Source organism: Apostichopus japonicus, chromosome 16 (assembly GCF_037975245.1).
Source record: "Apostichopus japonicus isolate 1M-3 chromosome 16, ASM3797524v1, whole genome shotgun sequence".
NCBI classification, from domain to species: Eukaryota; Metazoa; Echinodermata; class Holothuroidea; order Aspidochirotida; family Stichopodidae; genus Apostichopus; species Apostichopus japonicus.
This window is the reverse complement of record NC_092576.1, coordinates 3,528,899-3,554,715: the sequence shown is the minus strand read 5'-3', so window position 1 is coordinate 3,554,715 and position 25,817 is coordinate 3,528,899. Positions and strand designations below refer to the sequence as shown.

Sequence of the window (25,817 nt, the reverse complement as noted above, 5' to 3'; positions counted from 1 at the left end):
GCATGGTTGAACGGTACTACGTAACAGTTAATCATTATATGAACGAAACTGCACAAAAGTAACCATCATAGCGTATTGAAGCACAGGTAAGTAGGGAAAATACATACATACAAATACATACATACAAAATGGAGGCTTATCATGAAATTACCACTTAATGAAATAGTCAAGTTAACTGCGTTGTAGCCGTCCAAGTGTGCGAATACGTTTATACTGAGCGTTTGCTAAGGTAACTTGAACATGCGAACTTAACTGTTATATCCATACGCGAGCAACGTAAGAAGGCGCCACAACACGAGACAAAATCTACAATTCCTACAATCGAATCTGATAGCTTCGAGGAACAAAGGGGCCCCGTAACAAGTTTTGAAGTTAGCAATGGTATGTACATACTTGAGACAGTCACTCTAAGTGTTTCAGATCTTAGAACATTTGAAACAGATACATAACAATGCTCAGAAGAATTCAAACAATTACAGGAAAGCTGAGAGAGTGGCAGAATCTATAGTGTTGTATTTGTGTACGGAAGTGAAACGATTGTGAAGAGGTAATACACAATAGTAGAGCTCCCGTACAGGTTGCAGTTTGATGAATGTTCATGTCATTTTGAGGATGTTAATTTATACGAAAAGAGGATTACTCTTTCAAAAAATGGATAATTGGCGGAAATAACAGTAAGATGAGAAAAGTAAGAAAATGGTATTATGAATAGAATAGAGAATTCTCAGAAATCTCAGAAATAAAATTCGAGTATGCATGATGTTACCTTTGTGGGAATTTATTACCATATCTCCGTCACTTGCTGGACCGCGGTAGTAGGCTACATCCATCCAGTCATCTTTCAGTCTACACATCATTTCCCAACTTTTTCCGATGGTTGCATGTTGAGGACTTGTACAACCTGACCATGAATCTGTTACATTAAGGAATATCAGCGATGAAACTTAACTCTTCACTTAAAATTTGTACATACAGCGTGTGCTCTCTGTCTCAATAAGTAGTTTCATGTCATTATGAAAGAATGTCTCTGATGTTGTCAAGGTTGTTGTTCTATATTGTGCGTATTTATTATGAGTGTCTATGCTGAAAAGCATGTATGTCAAATTAGTGTTTGTTTTGCTGATGACATTGGTAAAGTAGACTATATGCAGCAAATGCCAGCCATGTTTTCTTCATTTTAAACTGTTTTTCAGATAACTGTCTTCTGATTCCCGCTGACTGTCAACCAATTACGGGTTACTTACTCCTACCCTACACCCATTGCCACCTCTATCCGGTCCTTCGTTGATGTTTGGCTGCGACCTGAGAAAGCTGAGTGGCTTCAATGAAGGTAGGAAAACTAATATCCACTAAGAGGTTTGCTGTTGTTATACCTAACGCTGTTCCAAAATCTAAGTCAAGGGACACAATACTTCCATGTATTTCAAGCTGTTTACGTGTATTTCAGGCTATTAACGTGTATTTAAGCTGTTTACGTGTATTTCAGGCTATTAACGTGTATTTAAGGCTGTGTATGTGTACTATATTTCAATCTTTTTACATGTATTTCAAGCTGTTTACGTGTATTTCAAGCTATTTACGTGTATTTCAAGCTGTTTACGTGTTTTCAACCCCTGCCTCCATTTACTTCACACGCCGTCTGTTATTATATGTTAATATGTTAGCAAGTTCGATATTTGCTTAACATTTTAATACTATTGCTGTAGTGTATAATTATGTACGTACGTTTTAAGGCTGTTCTAACTTTTGCGTGTTACGTGTTACCATCTAATAAAATATACTTTCAGAAGTGTACTTGGGTTTGTTTACAAATCGTGTTGTTACAGCTGTCGGATTTATGGAATATATACGATGTCTAATTTTCACTGTATTAGTTATTATGCCTTGACTCAGTACACTATGCCATTTGTATTTGTATTATAGTTTGATTCGTTAGAAATAGTATGCTAAACTATAATGTTATTTCAATGAAAGATAATTGATTTTGTATTCAGACTTCATACGTTGAACATAGAGGGGCATTGCTTAATAAAAGTAATGTGAATAAATATATATATATATATATATATATATATATATATATATATATATATATATATATATATATAAACTAATAGGCCTACTCGCTCAAAGTCTCTTAATATGACACTCAGTTGTTTTGAATATAAGTAACATACTGCACTCAATGTAATGAAAGCATTAAGAATAGACCTAGTCCATATAATAAAGCTAAATTTCATGACGTGATGTGAAAACTGCCAAAGATTTTGTATAACGATATTAGATTCGTACCTCTAACTGTGGCAGAGAAGATCACTGTTATCAGTACTAACAGTCGCATTTCTGATGACGTAGAGGATCGGAATAGGTGTAAAACTTAGCTCCCCTGTAGATAAAATACAATTTATTCGACATAGAGACGTGTATGTATACATTAGTGATATGAATGTATGGAGGGCAGATGCATGCATGGGTGGTCCTGCTACTCCCGTTTCGTAATATGGGTGCACTTAACGGCTCTGCTCGGAATCAATTATCGGGACACTCTTTATTAATAAACAAGACTGCCAGATAATAATGTCTTCAATTTGGGGTTAGAAAACACGTGCCTTAAGTATCTTAGGAATTATGCATATGTAATACATAACTCTACAACGCTTTATATAGGCTATATTGGGCATTATCATAATACTAGGGAATACCTCATATCGCTTTAAACAGAGTTTGGATTATTCCAATGATATGGAATATCTCATATCGCTTCGCATAGCTTTGGAAATATTCAAATGCTATTGAATACCTCATAACGCTTAACATATATTGAAATTCATGCAAATGCTACTGCAAGCCTCATATCGCTTCGCATAGCTTTGGAATTATTCAAATTCTATTGAATATCTCATACCGCTTTAAATATCTTTGGAACTAATTAATTGCTATAGAATACCTCATATATCTTTACATATCTTGAAAGTTATGCAAATGCTACTGAATACCTAATGTCGCTTTACATATCTTAAAAGTTATGCAAATGCTACTGAATACCTCATATCACTTTAAATCGCTTTGGAATTTTGCAAGTGCAGTTCAATACTTCACATCGCTCCTCCATACTATTTATATTGCTCATCTTGGGAGTTATTCTAGCGTGACATTTGTGAGACATTCTAGTGTGACATTCCAGTGTGACAATGTAAATATGTGATAAAATAGAGCAACTAAATTTGTGATATCAAAGAGCAACTAAATATGTGATATAATAGAGCAACTTAATATGTGATATCAAAGCGCAACCAGGATCCTTTGATTAAAGTTTCACAACTTCAAGTAATAGAGTGTTAACATTGTTGATACTGAAACCAATGAAATCAAAAATTAAGACACGTTGAAAGGTTAACTTAATTCAGGCTCAAATTTATTTTGCCAAACCCACCTCCATTACAGAAAGAAAGAGTTGAAAGAAATAAAGATAAACATTAAAAGTATGTAGACTTGATTAAGTCTTCAACCTTGCGTGATATTGTGTATGTCGCCACAACAGCGTCATGAGGAAATAATGTCTAAATGAGTAGAAGTAGCATACGAGTCGATAACCATCATGTATATATATATATATATATATATATATATATATATATATATATATATATATATATATATATATATATATATATATATATATATATATATATAATAATAAGCAAATATTTATATAGCGCTTTATGCAAAGGCCTCAAAGCGCTTATATATATATATAAATATATATATATATATATATATATATATATATATATATACGCCACAATGAACAGCACAGAAATATTTCAAACCAGATTAACAGATCAACAATAACTGCGACTTACTCACTTATAATGATTGGATTTATTCTCTGTAGCAGTTCACTCTGTAAGCCCAGTGAAAGTGGTACAACTTTCTGACCTTCGTCACGATTGAGAACGGATCAGAAATTTAACAAGAGAGAATGTTTATGCTAGATAAAACTGCTTATCTGCAGCAAAAAAACAGACAATATGGAGCCGGCAGTGTTTTTTGTGTGTGTCTGTGTATGTGTGTGCATGTGTCAGTCTCAGTTATCCTCTAAAGAAAATCCGGCTATACGCCCTCTATATTTAAGAAATAAATGAGTTAAATGATGAAGCATATGGGCACATGTAATAACTATATTATATTGACGGTTATTTAAGAAAAAAAACACCAAATACTTAATAAACAGAATAGATACAAAGGGCGAATTCTATTCTGTTAATGTTTGATTGAAGCCATGATAAATATTTAAAAGCAAATGTGTCCTCGCAATGTGCAGAGTGTACGTACGTTTTACATACTGTAATACATCCAATACAGAATACATGTGATGAAATACGTGAGTAAAATTTGTAAGTCGAGGAGGAAAAAAATGAACCATAAGCAAGGGCGGTGGAACCGGGGGGGCACAGGGGGCACGTGCCCCCCCCCCCCCACTTTTCCTCAGGTTAAAAATGTGCCCTTTTTCTACGTAAAAATTGAGGTGTCTCAAGTTAGCAAGAGGCCAGGGAACCAGAATGAACACTCGGGAATGGCCGTTTCCAGCCATCTGAGGGGTTTGTAAAACCCAAAAAATTGCTTGTACGCTCCGCGCCAACCGATGGTGGCGCTCCGCTCAGATAGTCGTGCATACAACTTTGCAAATCCTGGCTACGCCCCTGACTTTTAATGAATTTCTGTGGGTCAAACTCAAAGCTATTTCGAATGAAAAAAATTTGTTAAGATATTTAAAGAAATAAACTCTTAATTCGGAAGATTCCTACATTAGCAACTAGCATGATTTCACCTCATTTTGTCTCAAAAGAAAACTTGTTCGTTGTTTCCCAATTTGCACATTGGATATTGCAGTGCTAGTATGCATATTTTCCTTGAGTGAGGGCATTGGTGGAGTGATGCGTATACGCAAATAAGATAATACCATAAGAGTAATTATAAACGGTACTAAATATAAGGCTGCATCAGTCCAATCGAATTTCTGCAAAGTGCCCTTTGATGTCGGTGCCCCCCCCCCCAGATTAAAAGTGCTTCCGCCGCCCTTGACCATAAGCATTCTTGATGATACTTTGATTTAGCGTAATTAAAATTACAAGTTGAAGGTTTACAGTCTTGTTCGAGACCAAGGCTCACTCACACGACTTTACTTCTAAGTCCCCGACTATTGGTAACTAATCACAACCTCTGGGGGGGGGGGGAGAGGGGGTACTTTAAGTAACAAACCTTCGCACCAAACTATACAAAATACCGCAATTAAGCATAAAGGTATGGCAACTTAGAACACCATTTACATGACGACAGATATGAAGTTTTTCTGCAATCTAATATTTCCTATTAAGCAATAGATCATATTCCTTTCACTTGTCGAAATCGTAAGATTTTTAGTACCAGACAATACTATACTTTATACATATTGACTGCAGTTTAAGTGTTGTCTTTAATGTGAGACCTACGTAACAGAAAAGCAAATAAAATGTGCAATCAACCTAGCCAAGAAACGAATACTCTTTTAATGAAGTGCTTCTTCAATTTGACCTCGCCTTGACCTCACTATTACAGATTCACGTTGATTTTGTGTTCGAGTTCGCCGACCAGTATGATAATGAGGGCGCCAACAATAAACGCTACGTTCTGTAGGATGAAAGTCAGTCGTGGTTGGCTGGTGTTCCTGAGATCTATAATGGTCGGCATCTACAAAAACATAAACGAAACGCAAATATAAATTATGTTCATGAGTAAACTCGTGGCATTAATCACTATTATTGTCTTCTTTTCTTCACTCGGCCTCTTGCTCATCTTCAACTGCGCCCCGAGTACAGGATTTGCTTTAATTGTAAGCATTATTAAAAAACTTTAAAAAAAAAGTTATTACGGTATTGCTTATTGATAAAGAAAGTTGTTTAAATATCACTATTTCAATGCGAAAATATTTAGATCTTTATATTCTTTGAACGATATGTTGCATGGAAGAAGTTGGGAAAACCAGAGGAAGAAAAGTGAGTTGGGAAGTTTGGTCGATTGTGCATATTTAAATTGATTGTACGTAGGTATATAGAAACCGGTCATATTTAATACGTCCACATGTTCTCAGTGTGCAACAGTCCAGTCGGATGACGTTAACGAACTTGAGGCGGTAGTTTTAAATATAAAGAGGGGAATGTTAGCTTTCTTTCTTGGTCTAGTAAATCAGCCGAGAAAACATCATCATTGCGAGAGGCAGGGGCGGACTGGGTCTTCAAACCGGCCCGGGCATTTTTCTCCTAGACCGGGCCATTATTTATTGATATGGTACTTACATAGTGATCGCCGTCATGGGGGAGGGGTCTAAGGGAAGATTGTTGAAGTTAAAGAATGCCTAGATGCAAAATGGTGCTATATTTCTCAATTTTGTAGGTTACAATAATCCTTCATTAAAGATCAAAAAATATTTTCCAGAAGCAACACTTGGTTAACTGAGGAAAGTTGAAACGTAAACAAAAATAGGCAAAAATATATGTTTTAGACTGGATTTGAATTAGTTTTTCAAGCATTTTGTGACAATATGCTTGAAAAATTGAAAAAAATCTAAATAAAATCCACTGAATCATATATGTTCAATACCACGAGCAATGTCATGTCTACGAGAGTAGGAGCCTACGCAGTTCGCTGCTACTGGCAGCCACACCATCAATGATATTTTTAGTGTCAAGTTTGGCCAAGATCCTTTTTTTCCAGTGACATCAACATGAACTTCTCAAGATGTTCTTGTGTCATTGTACTTCTCAAACGGTGTTTTATTCTCTTCAAGGCAGAGAAAGAACGTTCACATGCCACTTGTTAAACAGGTAGCGTTACCAGCAGCTTGTAAGCAAGCCCAAATGCTCTTGTAAGCATCGGTGAAAAGGTTCAACTTGAGGAGCACCTTGTAGCAGCAGAGATCGAGGACAGTCTTACATGACTGATTCCCACAGTTAAAAATATATTTCTACACAGCCCGTCTTTATTCTATTAACAACTGTGAAAATGGGCTGTAAATTTTACAAGGCTCCCAGCCCACCGGCCTATCGGGCCCACCGGGCATTGCCCGAATCCTCGTGTGGCCAGTCCACAACTGGTATGAGGTCAACATCTACACTACGGTTAGTTGTTAACTTATCAGTTCCTGCATCACTGAGCCACAGAACTATCATCAGTTAAAAAGGTCAACACTATCATCAGAGGAAGAGGTCAAGATTTCAACATGTACAGTACGGTGAGTAGTTAACTTATCAGTTCCTGTATTAACAAACAACACAGCAATCATCAATGGTATAGGTCAAGAGGTCAACATCTACAATACGGTTAGTAGTTATCTAATCAGTTCCTGTATTAACAAACCACACAGCAATCATCAGTGGAAGAGGTCAAGAGGTCAACATTTACAGTACGATGAGTAGTTAACTTATCAGTTCCTGTATTAACAAACCACACAGCAATCATCAGTGGAATAGGTCAAGAGGTCAACATTTACAGTACGATGAGTAGTTAACTTATCAGTTCTTGCATTGAGAACCACAGAGCTTGATATAAAGCTATTGATCCAGGTCACACCTTAAAGCATATATGATTACTCTGCAAAGTGCGTTTTTAACTATGTAAGGGTCATGACCTGTCAGTGATATACTTTCAGACGACTCGACATAATATGTGGTATAATTAGATGTTATAAAGGTACTAATAGTATTCCCATGCAGTTAAACAATAATGCTTCTAGGCTAGAGATTCGCAAAACTGTACCGGCTACGTAAGCGTTACTCACCATGTCCACCAGACCGATGTACAAGAACATACCAGCTGTGATAGCAAGTATCCATTGTTGTGCCTCCTCCGTGGTGCCCACTACCAAACCGATGTATAAACCAAAGAAACTCGTTACACCAGATAAAACGTTGAAGATAAGCGCCCACTTCATTGGCATACCGGATTTCAGCAAAATCGCTAAATCACCTGATTAGATACAAAGAAGCACAAAATACGCTTTTTATAATTTGTATTCAGGGAAACAGTATTAAACAACACCCAAACCATCCTGACATTGTAATTGGTCCAAAATGAGCAATTCTGAGGCTTAGAATTGTGACGGCTAATGTATGTTTTGTTAAGTGGTGACTTCATCATCGTTATCAATCAACTTTACTGGATGGTCCCTGTCGATTATTAATGTATTGTACAACAGCAACTCGTGGAGATTGGACATGGACTTTATACATATGAGTTTTTTGTCCTTGGTAGATTAGCATGCCCAGGCTACGATATTAAAGGTAAGCTACCCAAGTACCCATGTTATAGTTAAGACGGTAGGAGGCCCATACTATAGCAAGGAAGGTATACGTTGCACAGAGTATAGCATGGAAGGTACGTTGTACAGGCTACAGTATGCTAAGTACGCTGTACGAGCTATGACATGGAAGGTTAGCTACCCAGGTTATAGTTTAGACGGTAGGATGTCCATACTAGCATGGAAGGTACGTTGCAAAGATTATAGCATGGAATGTACTCTGCATAGGCTACGACATTGAAGGTAAGCTACGCAGGCTACTGTTTAGATGGTAGGATGCCCATACTATAGCATGGAAGGTACGTAGCACAGAATATAGCATGGAAGGTACGTTGTACAGGCTACATCATGCTTAGTACGCTGCACAATGTACGATATTGAAGGTAAGCTATACGTAGGCTAAAGAATAGACGACATGCTGCCCAGACTATAGCATGGAAGGTATGCTTCCCACTACAACATTGAAGGTACGTTACACGCTACAGCATTAAATTTACGTTGCCTAGGTTACGGCATGGAAGGTATGTTGCACTGGCTACAACATGGAAGGTTGCCTTTCGCATAATTTCTACCAAAATATGATAACAAAAATAAGACTAAATGCTTACCGATTTCATGCGAAAGCTCGTGGAAGACAATAGCAATGCCAGTGGAGAACCCTCTGCCAAGACTAATAGAGAACGTAGCTCCAATTGCAAGCCCGTCAGCAAAGTTATGAAAACAGCCACTCACTATAATCATCAAAGGGAGGGTGCCGTACTCTGCGAGGGTAGACATTATAAGTGCTGATCATAACTTATATGGGATAGGAAAGCTTCAGATTGTTAACTCTTGGAAAATAGCGAAGAATCGTTGCAAATATGTGTAGGACTAGATCAATTTAGAATGCTTAATATGTTGAATGGATACACGTAAGAGAGTGGACTGTAGTAAGTATTAAAACATAAGAGGAGGTATACTGCCCTGCCAGAGTAACAGTTGTGTAAACCATAACGAAACCATTATGTACAGAAATGAAAATAGGATATCAATTATCCTTGTCACTAGAAATTATGCTTCTACCTCTAACTTTATTAACCAGTCCCTGCTATTTGGTGCAACTAAATCCTGCTTTTGACTGTAACGTTATCAACCAATGCCGTAATATTTGGTGCAATTAATATTCTGCTTCTGCCTCAAATTCTACCAACCAATCCCTTGCACTTCGGCTGTGAATCTCACAGAGAACATCCAATACAAACCACAAATCGGCAAGAATGGAAATTTTGCTGGATTTTCAATATCTTATTCCTTTTAGATATTAAACTCACTTAGTACTTTGTACTTAGACTCTGTAACGTTCTGTTCATCTTCAGGTAATTTCGTTTCGCCTGCCTGGCAAGTGAATATGGAAAAGAGTAGATATAATTATAATGGAAACAAAATACTTTTATCCTATAACGTTATCTTAGAAAGGAATGTTATACAATTACGTACTAGTTTATGTTGAAATCAAGTTTTGCTTACCGGATTCAGATTTGTAACAAACAAATAACTTCTCAAAGACTTGGTCGTTTAAACAAATACAATCTTTTCTTTAGCGTTATTGAGAATACAATCAATGTCAGAACGTTGCTTGTCCAATATTATTTCGCTATTTAAACACATTATTTTTTATTTAAAATTTAAATGATTCAGTCATATGGAATGAGAAACCTTTTTAATATTATAAACGTATATGGTAAGCCAAATGCCCAATAGCTAGATATATCTAAGTTTATCGGTCGAACAACCAGGAATACCGACCGAATAAACCAGTTATATTGACTGATAATCCAGATTTATCATACGAACTAGTAAAGTAATGATATCTGCTTATCGAATCTACCATTTTGGTTGCACATTAGTATTGTTGCTAAAGTTGGGCAAACTCGGGTGTTCCGAATTTTCGAAAATTTAGTAGCTTGTTTATTTCGCGCTAGTAGCCTATTTTGATAAAAAATGTTTTATCGGTTGATAAAGTTGGAGTTTTGACTGATAAAACTGGATTATCGGTATATAAACCTGGATCATAGGTTGAAAACATGAAGTGGATTCTAGTATGTTAATCCAAGTTTTTCACCGAAAGATCTGGATATTTGACTGATAATCTGGAATTTCGTTTGAAAAAACTTGATTATTGGTTGATATTCCATGATTATCGGTCGATAATCTAAATGTTTTGACCGAAACAACTGATATATGTAATTATTGTGTATTTGGCTTGCCATAAACGTATCTCAGAATAACACATGCACAGAGAGTCCCATCTCCTTAGTCCAAAGGCTTTCAACATCAATCGTACTATTTACCTTATAGTCTTCACATATACGAGTAGGTAATCAGATCAAACACGTATAAGAAACGAATGATGTAGAAATAACTAAGCTGCAAAGTAAAGGTGAATCAAAATGTACAGGTAGGTCGTGGAAACATATTGTTGTGCGACTCTAATACCATGCAGGTACAATCTAAGCCACAGCTGGACAACACAGTTAACTTGCACACTGTCGAAAGCAAATGTTCTTACCTCTAGTGGAAACGAATTATCGTCTTTTTGATTGGCTGACTGATATTGAACACCTGCTCTTGAATGCTGTCAAACACAACAGATCAAGGAAAAGAGATTCCTCAGAAATTAGGCAATTTAGTTTTAACGTCAAGATATGAAGTTTATACATCATGTGAAAGATTAAATGAATGAACAGAAGTAAGATGAAGGAAACAAAATGAATCCTGGAAATGAGGAAATTGGATGATAGAATGACTGTCAGAGAAATTGTTTACCGAGGGACTCGTCCATTGCTTTTGCTATCATGTTTCGTCCCAATAAGTTTACATTGAAACAGATTGTCATATTTAGAAGAAATTAATCACAAAACTGAAGATTTTTTTTTTTTTGGGGTGGTATGGTGGCTAAGTGTTTACTTAAAAATGGTGTATCTTACCCCATCTTTCTTAAGGTAAACTGCAACGACTTCCATTAAGTAGAATATGTATATAGCAACAAGAACCATTACAGACTTCCAGAGGTATTGATGATTTCCATCGCTATCAGAGTGACTGTGAGTTTCTCCTTCATGACTATGTAACCCAAATACCTTATAGATAAATCGAGGAATATACAGATTAGTAGAGAAATAGAAGACATGATTGTACTAAGTCGTTTATGTCCAATCATGATTTCAAGAATGTTCTGAATAGTTAACTATAAATTTAAAATGTTTACATAGAGTTTCATTATAAACTATTAATAACAGTGCAATAACTAGAAATTTACATGTTAACATAGACCTAACTTCTTATATTCAGGTAACAGTGCAATAACTATAAATTTAAATGTTAACATAGACCTAAGATATTAACTACTAATAACAATGCAATAACTAGACATTAAATTGCTAACATAGATATACACGATTAACTACGAGTAACAGTGCACTAGAAATGTTAATGTTAACATAGAAATACATCATTAAATACTAGTAACAGTGTAATAACCAGAAAATTAAATGCTAACAAAGACCTACATGATTAACTACTAGTAACAGTGTAATAACCAGAAATTTAAATGTTAACGTAGACATACATCATTAACCACTAGTAATAGTACAAGAACTAGAAATTTAAATGTTCTTATCAAGTCGTTTTAATGGAAGAGTCGCATGTCTACTGTCTATTTCACAACTCTCGATAGTCCAGCCAACCCAATAAATAATGTATCTATTGTCTCATTCTGTATCGCGATTGGTTGAATGGGCGGGGCTTGTATGATTGCGTATGTATTATGTATCAAGCGCTTGCACACCTACGTACACGAACATACATGCACTGTACACGGGTATTCAAGGCGAGGCGAGCGCAGGCTACTCCATGAGGATTACACGTGACTATAAGTAGTCATTTTGGGGTCGTTTCTATTGCAAGGGTTTATAATTGGGTTAAGTCCATATGTGGGAGTGCTAGAAATGTTAAAGAAAATTATATGTTTGGCCAGTTTACACTATGAAGTATTCAGTCAGCCATGTATTATTTCAATCCAGACAGTGTTGATTAAACATTGCGAGGTCAAAAGATCAACCCATTAATTGTTCACTGTAGGAAAAACATTACCTGGAAATCCATCCAGGTCCCTATGAACAACTTTTATTGTTAAAATGTATTTTCCCCCTCCAGTAGTGTACACTTGGGTGAACATGAAAATCCATGTATTAAATGATATCAGTTATGTACGACATCATACGAGCGCTCCTAAGTTCATGTTTGTACAGTTTTCAATTGAACAGGATTGACGTGTGTGGGGAACGCCCAAAGTTGTACGTGAAATGCACAAAACAAATTGGTATGAACACAGACCTACCTAACTACTAGTAACAGTGTAATAACTAGACATTTAATGTTAACATAGACCTACAATATTAACTACTAGAAGCATTGCAATAACTAGACATTAAAATGCTAACATAGACATACACGATTAACTACGATTAACAGTGCAATAACTATAAATCTAAATGTTGACATAGGCCTAAACATACATCATTAACCACGAGCGACAGTGCAATAACTAGAAATTTAATTGTAAACATAGAGTTTGATCATTAGTGAGTAACAGTGCAATAACTAGAAATTTAGATGATAACAAAGACCTAACTCATTATCTTCTAGTAACAGTGCAATAAAAAGACATTTAATTGTTAACATAGACCTACCTCATTTACTCATATTAACAGGGCAATAACTAGAAATTAGTCAAAAGTTTTGATAACTCTACTTGCTATAATCTTTGTTTAACGGCGAGTTGCACCCTTGGCAGCGGTTGACACAACCGTTACAAGCTTAAACTCGGAGGAGGTGGGGATGGTATACTCACTGAAGGAAGGAGATGTAGCATAGCCTCGCTTGTCAGAGTAGAGACTGCCAGACCAACGAAAGTATTCAGTAAAAGTTCTTTATTTGTTCCCTTTACGCATGGAAATATGAGTGCGCCTAGAAGAGCACTTAGTGTCACTAGTAGCACAAAGATAGATCCATAAATATAAGCTGAAAAGAATAAAAATTGAAATAAATTAAAATAAATTAAAAAATGATCAGTATATGGTCAAGGGCACAACTGACTTTAAAAGCACAATTTTGTTTGACTATATCCAGTACTAGCATAAACGTGTTCTTAGTATATTCAGTTATCCTCTGCTAAGCTTCGCATTGTCTGCTAAGCATCTGCTAAGCTGCTAAGCTATCGTCTGCTAAGCTATCGTCTGCCAAGCTATCTGCTATGCTATCGTCTGCTATGATATCGTTTACTATGCTATCGTCTGCTAAGCTATCGTCTGCTAAGCTATCGTCTGCTAAGCTATCGTCTGCTAAGCTATCGTCTGCTATGATATCGTCTACTATGCTATCGTCTGCCAAGCATCTGCTAAGCTATCGTCTGCTAAGCTATTGTCTGCTATACTATCGTCTGCTAAGCTATCGTCTGCTAAGCATCGGTGGCTTTATAAGGTTCTGTTGATAAACTTACAATCGAGAACTACCGTAAAGGTAATTACAAAACAAAAGTCAGTGCGAACCATAGACTCTCTGCTGTGTGCATGGAATTGTCAGTCTACGTGAAACCTGGTAACAGTAGACTCACATTTTAACTTGTCTTTGCCTGCTGTATGGTGGCGATGTTCCTCCTTGCAGTAGTCTCCGACTTTCTGCTGTATAAGAGCTGGACAGATTTCATGAAAATCTTCGTGTGTTAACCCTTTGCTTGTATTCATCCCGTGCGACAAGAATATTTCTTTTGCTGACAGACACTGTTAAACATAAAACATTGATATAAATATGAAAGATAAATGGCAAAATACGTTATTCTTAGTTAAGTATGCCAACTATATATAAGCGGCTCTGACACCCTAAGTAGAATTTTTAAATAGCTGATCTCCAGTAGTCACTATTACCAAAGTCGCTGAGTGGTGAGGATAATGTCATTATAAAATCTCCGCTGGTGAATTAACTAGTCGACAGTTAGGTAATACCAAGACTTCTATGAATTAGTCTTCGTGAATCCATGGTAACATTTAGTGACCCTCATGAAGCTCATGGGTATCGTGTCCTGCACCTCTTTTAGCCGACCGCACTCCTTAGGCTTTCTTAAGCCCTTGTACCACTCTCTGTTGTTCATTCAGTCTTGGTCAATTGCTCCCTGCCCTTCCTTTATAGCTTCGACCCACCTACATTTCCCCACCTTCTGTTATTTGCTCCTATTTATAACCTTTAAGGAAACATAGCTTTATACTGTAATGATTTTACATGTTGACTTGAAAAGATTGCAAGTTGATTACCAGACCAAAGTTACGGTCTTTGTCTTTAGTCCGTTGTGTCAATAATTCCTCATACAAGGCATTTTTTTAAAGAATATTTAAAGAGAAGAGATACCCATGACAGAAATGCCCTTTGCCTCTTCACTCGACATAATAAATAAATATGTTACACTTATTATCACAAGTATATACCAAAATCTATGTTATGATCTGATGCCTGTTGCTATTTCGAAGATTTATTAACCCATAATTTCAAGTTTTGAAATAATTTTAAAAGGAGAGTTGTAGACTGAAACGCGTGTTAGTATGAAACAAATTTGTCAAGTTGACAAGTTACAATATTATTGTATCTCAAAGAAAATTACCAACTCGTCGAGTTGCACATAACTTGAAAACAAGTCACAGATATGATGTTTTCGATTTTACAAGTGACGATAATATTATTACTTGTCGAAAATTATGAAATTGTCGAGTTGGTCCTTTTTTGAAAACAAGTCACTCATATGATGGTTTCGAGTTGCCAAGTTATGATAATGTTATTACTTGGTGAAAATTATGAAATTGTCGAATTGCACGTAATTTGAAGGGGAAAAAGCAACAGACATGATGTTTTCGATTTGACAAGTGACGATAATATTATTACTTGGTGAAAATTATGAAATTGTCGAGTTCTTAACGTGACAACATATTCAAAATATGATATTTGTGAAGTTGACAATTAAAAAAGGTCAAAGTACATATCCTACCCTGTCAATGTTGAGTCTTACTACTTCATGTACATGATCGATGTGACGTTTTTGTCTCACACTCTCATCAAGTTCAATTACTGATCTGCGATGATGATCATGATCATGATCATGATCGTGATCATGATCGTGATCATGGTCATGATCTGTGTTATTTGCTGATACATCTTCATGGTCATGGTCTTTTTCTTCGGATGACGTCATAACAGATTCATCATGATCGATTAATTCGAGATCTTGTAGGATATCTACCAAACCTGGAATAATAAGTTGGAATATGAAAGACTGCAAAGTGAGTAGAACTGTAATTGTTCTATAAAATATAGCTTTACGGACTTTACATAGTTTGACAGATATTAAATGGTTATACATACATTACATAGTTTTACAGACATCACACAGTTTTACAGACATTACATAGGTTTACAAACATTATATATATATATATATATATATATATATATATATATACATGTTTATATATATATATATATATATATATACATGTTTATATGTATACATACATACATACAACATTGAACTTGGTCGTGGCAACTGGTGTCTGTCGTAAAGCCACTCTATCTTGTGTAAATTGTCGTAATCTATACTATCTTGTGTAAATATATAGAGTACGGATGTCATAAAACCTCTAGTATCTACAATATATAATTTAGTATGGGGTTTAAAGAGCACGAATCGACATAGCAGACTACATTTAAGCAAACATCAATATCATAAATGTCTTCATGCAGTCATACCGTGCATGAAGAATAACGGATATTTGTTTAAAAGTTCAATCCACTTGTTCACTGTAGTAAAAAACATCACCTTGAAATCCATGCAGGTCCCTATGAACAACTTTTATTGTTAAAATGAGTTTTCCCTCCAGTAGTGTACACTTGGGTGAACATGAAAATCCATGTATTAAATAATATCAGTCACGTACGACATCATACGAGCGCTCCTAAGGTCATGTCTGTACAGTTTTCCATTCAACGGGATTGACGTGTGTGTGTGGGACGAGCACAGCTGTACGTGAAATGCGACAAACAAACTGATATGAACATAGACCTACCTAACTACTAGTAACAGTGCAATTAACTAGACATTTAATGTTAACAATATACCTACAATGTTTACCACTAGTATCATTGCAATAAGTAGTTTATTTTGCTAAGTTTGATCACTACAGCACTACCCTAAAGCAGGCATCAATATCATAAACTTCTTCATGCTGTCATTCCGTGCATGAAGACTAACGTATATTCGTCAATCGGCTAAATTTATAATGATGCCAGTGATCTGTTTTACATTCATCTTCGATTTCATTCCACATGCATGGTGTTAGTGAGCAAACCAGTTAGAAATTGACACATGTCCGAATATTCGCCGATTTTCATGAACAGTGCTTTAATAACTTTTCACAGCATAGGGTAGAATTTTATGCATTATTAATAACCCAATATTAGCCGGAACAATGATATAAGCCAACACCGCAGTCTTTGTTGTTTACGTACATAACTACAAGATATCACCTGCAACATATCCAGTAAATGGTTACATCAAGAGATGTATGTCTTACATGTCCGGTAAATGGTTACATCAAGAGATGTATGTCTTATATGTCCAGTTAATGGTTACATCAATTGATGTGTGTCTTACATGTCCAGTTAATGGTTACATCGAGAGATGTATGTCTTACATGTCCAGTTAATGGTTACATCAATAGATGTGTGTCTTACATGTCCTGTTAATGGTTACATCAATAGATGTGTGTCTTACATGTCCAGTTAATGGTTACATCAAGAGATGTATGTCTTACATGTCCAGTTAATGGTTACATCAAGAGATGTATGTCTTACATGTCCAGTTAATGGTTACATCAATAGATGTATGTCTTACTCGTCCAGTTAATGGTTACATCAAGAGATGTATGTCTTACATGTCCAGTTAATGGTTACATCAAGAGATGTATGTCTTACATGTCCAGTTAATGGTTACATCAAGAGATATGTCTTACATGTCCAGTTAATGGTTACATCAAGATATGTATGTCTTACATGTCCAGTAAATGGTTACATAAAGAGATGTATGTCTTACATGTCCAGTTAATGGTTACATCAAGAGATGTATGTCTTACATGACCAGTTAATGGTTACATCAAGATATGTATGTCTTACATGTCGAGTAAATGGTTACATCAAGAGATGTATGTCTTACATGTCGAGTAAATGGTTACATAAAGATATGTATGTCTTACACGTCCAGTTAATGGTTACATCAAGAGATATGTCTTACATGTCCAGTTAATGGTTACATCAAGATATGTATGTCTTACATGTCCAGTAAATGGTTACATAAAGAGATGTATGTCTTACATGTCCAGTTAATGGTTACATCAAGAGATGTATGTCTTACATGTCCAGTTAATGGTTACATCAAGATATGTATGTCTTGCATGTCCAGTAAATTGTTACATCAAGAGATGTATGTCTTACATGTCCAGTAAATGGTTACATCACGAGATGTATGTCTTACATGTCTAGTAAATGGTTACATCACGAGATGTATGTCTTACATATCCAGTTAATGGTTACATCAAGATATGTATGTCTTACATGTCAGGATGACATCATTCCATTTCTACATGTGCATATGTAGACAGGCATGTATAACCCACCGACGTGTTTACAATGACAGCTTGATTCTTGTGCCTGTAATGCGATTGTTCAAATCATATACCTTGCAGAGGTAACATTCCGTTACTGCCATAGACTTCCAGTATACTGTCGGTGAACTCCTCAGGATTAGGGTAGAGTGCGTGTCCGATGCATTGGCCTTCAATTAAGTTGGCAATAATCCTAGCAGAAACACTTGCTACTTCTCCGATGGTCGCACCGACCACGTGGTCGTTGACAAGTTCATCAAAAAGAACTTCCTCATCAAAACACTTAGGAAATAAAGGATCGGTGAGATTTGAAAATAGTTGTCCGAAGCGAAACACTGAGCATGCTAGAGTGGCCAGTGACGGTGATATGGAGGCATCCCCCACCCACAGCAGACTTCCTCTCGCCCTCAGTTGACCCCCCCCCCCCCCCACCTCCCAACCAGATCTGGTACTTATCAAAAAATATAGAGCTAGTATAATCGTTTGTATTAGTAACAGCTTCCAATGCCTATCAAAGCCGACCATTAAAAAATTTGTATTATCTCAACGCCGCCGGTGCTCAGTTTATCAAACTATAAAACCAGTTCTAGCGCCCAATTAAATTGCAATTTGTTAGGAAGTTTAGTTATGTAAAAAAATTGTAAAATGAAAACACCATTTTGCATCAATGTCATTTCATTTGTAGAAAGATTTCCCAAGGGGAAGGGCGACACCCATCTCCTATATCAGTATTATATTTCCCCCCACCCCCCGAAAGAATATATATATATATTACTTTCTCCTGTTTGCCCCCACCCCAAATTTTCTAACCTGCTGCAGCCACTGAGATTGGCTGTATAGTTTTCTAGGTAATAAGGCATTACACTTTTATTTTATAGTTCAACCTAAAATTTAACGATACAAGTTGCACATAATGAAAGAGAAATGGATAACATTGATTGGCAAGGTGATAGAGGTACGACTTAATATCTTTTTGTCTTTAAATTCGTGTATATTAATTTTGACTACGCCAGCGATGTAAATAATATATGCCATAAGCATTGTCAAAAACTGAACAAATTATACCACAATTTTACCAATTTGAATGCGAGCTGATGAGGGCGGCAGACTCAAGTAATTTATACATTCTTGAAATAAGGGAAAAGCGTTCTCTGCCTGCTAGCCAGCCTGCTGAGATGCGGGAATGATGAGTTTTAAAAATCATGGTATTACTACCTCGGAATACGTCTGGGGTGAGTAATTTTTATCCAGATCCTCGAGGTACTCCCCCATCTCTGACTCCTGAAGTCTTGTCGCACTTCCTCCGTATGACAACAATTCTACCAGATAGAACTGATCGGTTCCGTTGAAGTCATTGTGACAGGATTCTTCAAGATCGTCAGCAACCAAGGTTGACAATATCGCTGAACAGCCTGCTGTGAAAGTTTCTTCATTCAAACTTGAATTGTATTCAACTCCCACCGTATCAAATACTCGATTTGTAAGGTGTTCTGTACACTGTTAACGAGTATAGAAAAAAATATACACAAAGGGGTTACATTCTTTGGGTTTGGCTATAAGAAGTTATATGTGTGCATTAGCTGCAGTAAGTCATCGGTAAAAGTACCCACACATATTGCTCTATGACAAATACACACACTCACGCACGTACAGATCTATCATTTCGAGGACGTAAATTTCTGTCAGGCACGGCACCTTAATTTGAGGACCCTCGAATTGATGTGTGTATCAACACACTGTGTGCACATTATGTGTACATTATACACACAAAGTACGTACAGTAGTTCACATTGGAACTACAGTAATGGAGGACGCCCCTCTTTCAGCAGGGATTCTAACTTCACCTGTTTTTATTTTCTTGTTTTTGTAGCATTTAAGAAATCCAGTATTGGTATCCTTTGGCACAATTAGGTGTGACACGGCTATGCAAATAGTGGTTTATTTATGTCACCCTTGCCTTTGAAAATACACACAGCTTATATATATATATATATATATATATATATATATATATATATATATATATATATATATATATGTATATATATATATATATATATATATATTTATTTATTTATTTATTTATATATATATATATATATATATATATATATATTTATTTATATATATATACATATATATATATATATATATATATATATATATATATATATATATATATATATATATAGAAACGTTTCACAATGTTATACGTTGAACGTTGATTGCACTTTTATATGCTGCAACCAGTGTCGACCTTTCAGTCGGTTCTAGATAGACTCCTAGATTACTTCCCTTGAATGAACCAATGTCGTTGACAGGAGGAATGGGATCACATGATGACGAAAAAAGTTAATCAGCACTATCCGGATAGGGCGCACGGTAATGTTTGGATATATCCGCCTTATAGTTGATAGTGTAACCACATGTTTCTGGTTTATTATAACCTCATAGGCTACAACTGTGCTTGCCTTACAGCAGAATATCAAGTAAGCGATGTCAAAACCTGACCGCCTTGAAGTTTCCTTCATGTTTCTACGATGACACGTTCATTGCCGAGCACTAATCAAGGCCTGTGCTATGTGATGCTTAGATGTTATTCAAAAAAAAAAAAAAACTGGTCCGAAAATAAACTGCAAAAAAAGAAAAGGCAAAGATCTATTTTGTTAATAGAGAAAATTTGGAAGCAGTATTGTTACCAAGATTTTAAGAGTTGTGTCCGCGGGACGCAACGTCTTAAAGATGTTTGCATCCGCTAAGAAAAAATTGCGTCCACACAGTCCTTCATGAGAACATGCCCTTTACAAGACATCTACAGGAACGCACAATACTTAGTTAAAATGACCCCTGACAAAACATTGACTTGTGCGTAACGGAAACCTTAAGTGATAGGTCTATAATGTGCACGAAAAAAATCAAATGCTGAAAGCTGTAAATTGTATACAACAACAAAATTATCGTCAAATTCTGAAGCAGAATATTTTGCCGTAGACCATATAATGCTGGCCTAGTGCACACTTCTGTACGGGATATGCACATGTTATGGGCTATGAATACGCTGTGAATGTCGGAAGCCAATGCAAAGTAAAACGAGGGCCTAGAGAGATAGTGCAAGAAAAAAAATACCGCACTTTTAACTGACTTAATTGAGACCCGTAAATGATGTAGAAACTATAACGTATATATCTCAATGATACAAGAACACGCCCCTAAAAGGCCTAGTACTTGCTCACAACTGTTACGAGCTCCTGTCGTAAGTTAACCATTAACAGTTACCCAATGCAATTTTATTCTTAAGTTTTATTCAAAGTTGAAGAAAATTTTCCTTTTTTTCCCCCCAACCACTATAAGCAAGTCGTCCCAAGTCGCCCAAACCCAACCAGTTTCGATCCTTTTCCAATAAGCCTACATTTTGTAAGAAACTTTGCACGCAATGTCGATTAAAAACACAAGCGCCAATGGCTGCTTTTGACAAAGTATGAAATATATATATATAAAATTATCTGAAGCAGGTGGTCAAATGGACCGCGAAATTATGCAGGTTTGTGATGACGAAATTACTGTGGTTTGAATGAACATTTCACTTTAGCAACTCTCCATGCGGAGAACAAATATAGGCTGACTGTGAGATGAAAAATCCTTTCAGTGTCAGAGATGTTAGCTTCCCACAAATTCATAAATTGTCTCAACTCATAACATTTTGTGATCAAAGGAATGATTCCAATATACGTGATATTCTTAGAAACAAATTCAACTAACAACAGGGCCTACCATGGGTGCTTCTTGTCATATATGTGTAAAGAAGCCCTAACGTTATGAGTTTTGAGTGTATACATACAATGATAGCCTATAGTACAAACTTCGCTAGCTCTACACAGGAGACAGTTAAGTTACAAGCAGTTGCATTGAAACAACAAAAGTCGTGTTCATTGAGCACTATAGATGCAAGAATGTTGGCAGACAATGGTAAGGGACTAATAGCCAATCAAATCACAGAAAATTTGGACACGCATCATTCGCTACATTCAGCATGAACATATTTGCACTGGGGGTGTTGTTAACTCCGTACTTTAGGTTGATTTTTATGATTTATTTGTTTTCAAACAAATTCAATCAACTGTGCAAAGGATTGGAAAAATTTCGGTTCTTTGGAGAAGTTGTGGTTTTGTGAAAGGAAAGAGAAAAAAAAAGATATTCATTCCAAAAAGTGTTTGTTATACTTTGTTTAGACCTAGATCTGAGTGTGTGTACTTGGGGTTTGTTTCCATAAAAGCAAGTTAACGGTTTTGCGTCCCTGGATTAGAGATTTCGTCCCAGGTGAAGAATTCCTGTGTTCGTATTATAACAATGCTATGGATATGTTCATTATATTATTCTCTTTAACCCCTCCCCTCACCCCCCAAATGCGGATAATTTTGTATGGTAAAATATTCCCCTCTCTCCCCCATCTTGTCAAAGTTGGAAAGCATCCTTATGATAAGCAATATATTTGCACATATTAGGAAAGATGTCTCGATTTTAGTTCACCAGAATAAAACATTGTAAGTATCATATACCTGTCCGCTTTTATAATAATGTTTTAGAAAATTGTTGTTACAAGATTTTTGATTCTCTACCACATATTGGCCTACTTCTCACAGTTAATTCACCTCATTGCACCTTGTATGTTGAAAAGGATTTAGGCACAACAGTATACATATCTCTTTCTTTATCGTCTTGATACTGTGGCAAATATTATAACATAAATATTGGCGGGATATAACTAATCCTTTTGGCTGCCCCATCCACATAAAACATTGTCCTGTCTGCAAAAAGACCTCCTAAAGGAACTCAAAATGTTCTATATACATTACCCAACCCCTCAAATCTCTACCACATTAGTATAATCTGAGAAAGGTATGTTAATTGTACCATTCAGGTAGTTTAAGAAAAGCGAGATTCATCAGTCCTGACAAGCGTTGCTTTGAAAACTGTGGCAGGACTGAAATATTTTTCCAGATAGCCTACGCACTGCTTGAAAAGTGTCAGAAGTTATTTAATTCTCTAATGCTTTGTGTTGAGAAAGCAATGAAATGCTGACCTTTGGTATTGTGGATCCGTATTGTCGGGAGGTGTCTCACTTCACCAAGTGAGTTGTCTCACTCAGTCGGGAGTTGTTTCAATACTCTGGTTTGACACAATTCCCAGTTTGGTGTTTGTGATGGTACTTTTATTATGGTACTGATCAGTTTCTCCTAATAAGCAGTTTAGTTTTAAAACATTTTCAGTATATTTTATAACAGTTTTATAACCTACAATAATAACATTAACAATTATAGTCCTACTTAACACGTGCCATATTTTTTAATTGAGAAATGGGTTCCCATTTCGCCCTTTCTATTACACCAGGATTTTACTTAAAGCCTCAATACGTGTTTGCTGATGAATTTCGGAAAACAAACTTACGAAGCAGATTCAATATTTCTCATCCTAAATGCACTCTGACCAGGTGGATTTAATGGAGCAAAGCTGTCGCAAGCGAAAGAAAGAGTTTTATTTTCTGTTGCCCTTATGGCGTGAACGATTTACCGTAAAATCACTGCATGCGACCGCCCATATCAGCATGTTCATTACACAAATGAAACTTATATATGTACTCGTATCGTCCACTTTTTAAACCCACTTTTACGGAGGAAACATCTGAGAACACCTATTTATACATTGCAATGGAAGGGAATGACACAATTCGCAAGCTACATCGGTAATACCGAAAAAGCTACCATTCAAGAGAATTGACCTAACATAGGCTAGCCAAGAAAGTGAACGTAAGCCTAGCCTAACGGTCGTATAAACAAAACAGAGAGATGTGATCTGTTGGGCGGGGCTTGCAAAGTTTGATTGAAGTTTGTAGAACCATCGGACTCGTTAAAAATTCTGGCGAATTTTATTCAGCTCAAAATGTTGAGCGACAGATAACTCAATAAAAATAATGATTATTAATATGAAAACTGCACAGAACGGTGTCATTTTCACTGAGCTTTTAGGGCAGTAAGTTCGAAAGGTCGAAGTTAAAATTTTGCAAACACACATAGAGACTTTAATATGAGGTTTCGAGACTAAGACATGGTCAAAAAGCTAGTGGAAACTGCTTCAGAGTTTAAGGTCTTATATGGGAATTTTCACGGTTTAGGGAAATATCACATAAGGCTTGATTATTACTAACCCTGCTTAATCATGTGTGCAGTCCCATTTGCAGGTTTACCCCTCGACCCCTCCCCTCCTCACACCAGATATTATATGTAGATCATTTGGGCCATACAACTACAATAATTTTATCTCGATCTGGAGATATCGCTTAATAATGTGCCACACTTCGTGGAAAAAAATATCGCTATTCATGTTAAAAGTCTCTATGGCCGTCAGCAAAGACACAAAATGGTAGAAAGATGAAAGAAAATCTAAATTTCTTACGTTTGCACTTAACTTGTTAGGCAACTAGCCAGCAGGACTACCCAGTTTAAAATTCAATTGGCCCTCCAGCTTATCAAATGGCACAAATGATTTGTATGGGACGAAAGTTCACGTTATTGAATGTTAATTAATAAAAAATACCTTTAACTTATTGTCTAGTACTTATCTGCAGCTAATAATGCATTGCACAAGTAATAATGTAATGTCTCACAGAGACCAATTATCACAATTTAAGAATATACACTCATATTTGACAAATTGGAACGATAAAAGCAAGTTATATATAGTGTCATCTCAAACAGAATGCAATGACTTTAAACTGCAGCCGTGAAAACTAATGGCATATCGTAAAAGACTTGACGCAATACATTGGTAACGTCACCTGTTAGTTCGTGAAGCAATGATATATAGTCTATGAGATAGGTCAGACTATATATTATCCCCGCAATATATATATTATTATTGTTTACCGGTGGTTATATAGCGCAACATCCCAGGGTTCAATGCGCAAAAATTCAATTGAATACACTTAACAATAGGTTTGTTTGAAATAAAACGTCTCGTGATTTGAAAGTGCTGATAGAGGTAAGGCTTCGTATTTCTGATGGTAACTTGTTACACAACAGCGGTGCGACACACACACACACACACACACACATATATATATATTATATATATATGTATATATATATATAATTATATGATATATATAAATATATATAATAGATATATAATTTCGTTTTTAATTATAAATAAATTATATATATATATATATATGTATATATATATATATATATTAAGGTAGTAGAATATTACCTGTACACAACTGTTAGAGTCAGCATTAGATATACGGCTGGCACACTGGAATCTCTCAAGAAGAATTTCAACTGCGTTGGTCACTTCTGTGTAGGTCAGTGTTAGTGTTCCATCGTGATGGCCTATGTGAGATATTTGGTCCTTGAGGACGACGAGCTTAGTCACTGCAATCGGCTCTTCGTGGTGGTGGTGGTGGTCTTCATTCGAGGCATGGTGGTCATGAAGGCCGTCTTGAGTGTCCGAGGCATTGCATGATACAAAGAACATGATAGTACCCAAGGCAACTAAAGTAATGCTATGCATCATGTCGACTTTATTAACTCAGCAGCAGCTTGATAAAGTTGATAAAGTCAATCTATGGTTTGTGGTTGAAGAATGAGTATGCTAACGTTTAACACGATGCTAAACCCTTATATCAAATTCATGTCCTACCAGTGTTCTTTCAGTTTCCCTTATCGCTCTGTTTGGTTATAGTT

The 25,817-nt window shown here is 36.1% G+C and overlaps 3 protein-coding genes across 5 annotated transcripts in view; 1 reads left to right on the top strand and 2 right to left on the bottom strand.

The window, feature by feature from the left end:
• Nucleotides 1-4,005, bottom strand: part of LOC139983099 (uncharacterized) — a 14,511-nt gene extending 10,506 nt beyond the window's left edge. For both annotated transcript variants that reach the window (XM_071996449.1, XM_071996450.1), the window contains exons 1-3: nucleotides 3,868-4,005; nucleotides 2,293-2,386; nucleotides 767-913 (exon numbers count right to left, since the gene is read on the bottom strand). In XM_071996449.1, the coding sequence (XP_071852550.1) occupies nucleotides 767-913; nucleotides 2,293-2,341 (196 nt within the window). In that variant the 5' untranslated portion in view covers nucleotides 2,342-2,386; nucleotides 3,868-4,005. The remainder of the gene's footprint in view (nucleotides 1-766; nucleotides 914-2,292; nucleotides 2,387-3,867) is intronic.
• Nucleotides 1,039-25,817, top strand: part of LOC139983100 (uncharacterized) — a 42,306-nt gene continuing 17,527 nt past the window's right edge. The window contains exon 1 of one of the 2 annotated variants that reach the window (XM_071996453.1): nucleotides 1,039-1,330. In XM_071996453.1, the coding sequence (XP_071852554.1) occupies nucleotides 1,325-1,330 (6 nt within the window). In that variant the 5' untranslated portion in view covers nucleotides 1,039-1,324. Of the gene's footprint in view, nucleotides 1,331-15,677; nucleotides 15,700-25,817 lie in introns of those variants that run through there. The other variant, XM_071996452.1, reaches the window with a different exon arrangement.
• LOC139983098 (zinc transporter ZIP12-like) lies at nucleotides 3,399-25,817 on the bottom strand. Its single transcript, XM_071996447.1, has 12 exons — nucleotides 25,342-25,817; nucleotides 19,291-19,572; nucleotides 18,150-18,357; nucleotides 15,408-15,664; nucleotides 13,989-14,154; nucleotides 13,227-13,396; nucleotides 11,302-11,454; nucleotides 10,884-10,949; nucleotides 9,646-9,709; nucleotides 8,944-9,096; nucleotides 7,817-8,004; nucleotides 3,399-5,730 (listed from the first exon to the last, which is right to left on the bottom strand). The coding sequence occupies exons 1-12, from the start codon at nucleotides 25,645-25,647 to the stop codon at nucleotides 5,593-5,595; spliced, it is 2,151 nt and encodes a 716-aa protein (XP_071852548.1). The 5' UTR covers nucleotides 25,648-25,817; the 3' UTR covers nucleotides 3,399-5,592.

Excerpts from the sequence above, each read along its gene's own strand:
- LOC139983098 (XM_071996447.1), bottom strand. The coding sequence starts at position 25,647 with ATGATGCATAGCATTACTTTAGTTGCCTTGGGTACTATCATGTTCTTT. Across the intron at positions 15,665-18,149 it reads CGGAATGTTACCTCTGCAAG|GTTTGGTAGATATCCTACAA; the intron begins GTATATGATTTG and ends TTATTATTCCAG. Across the intron at positions 11,455-13,226 it reads TGCTACATCTCCTTCCTTCA|GTATTTGGGTTACATAGTCA; the intron begins GTGAGTATACCA and ends TTTATCTATAAG.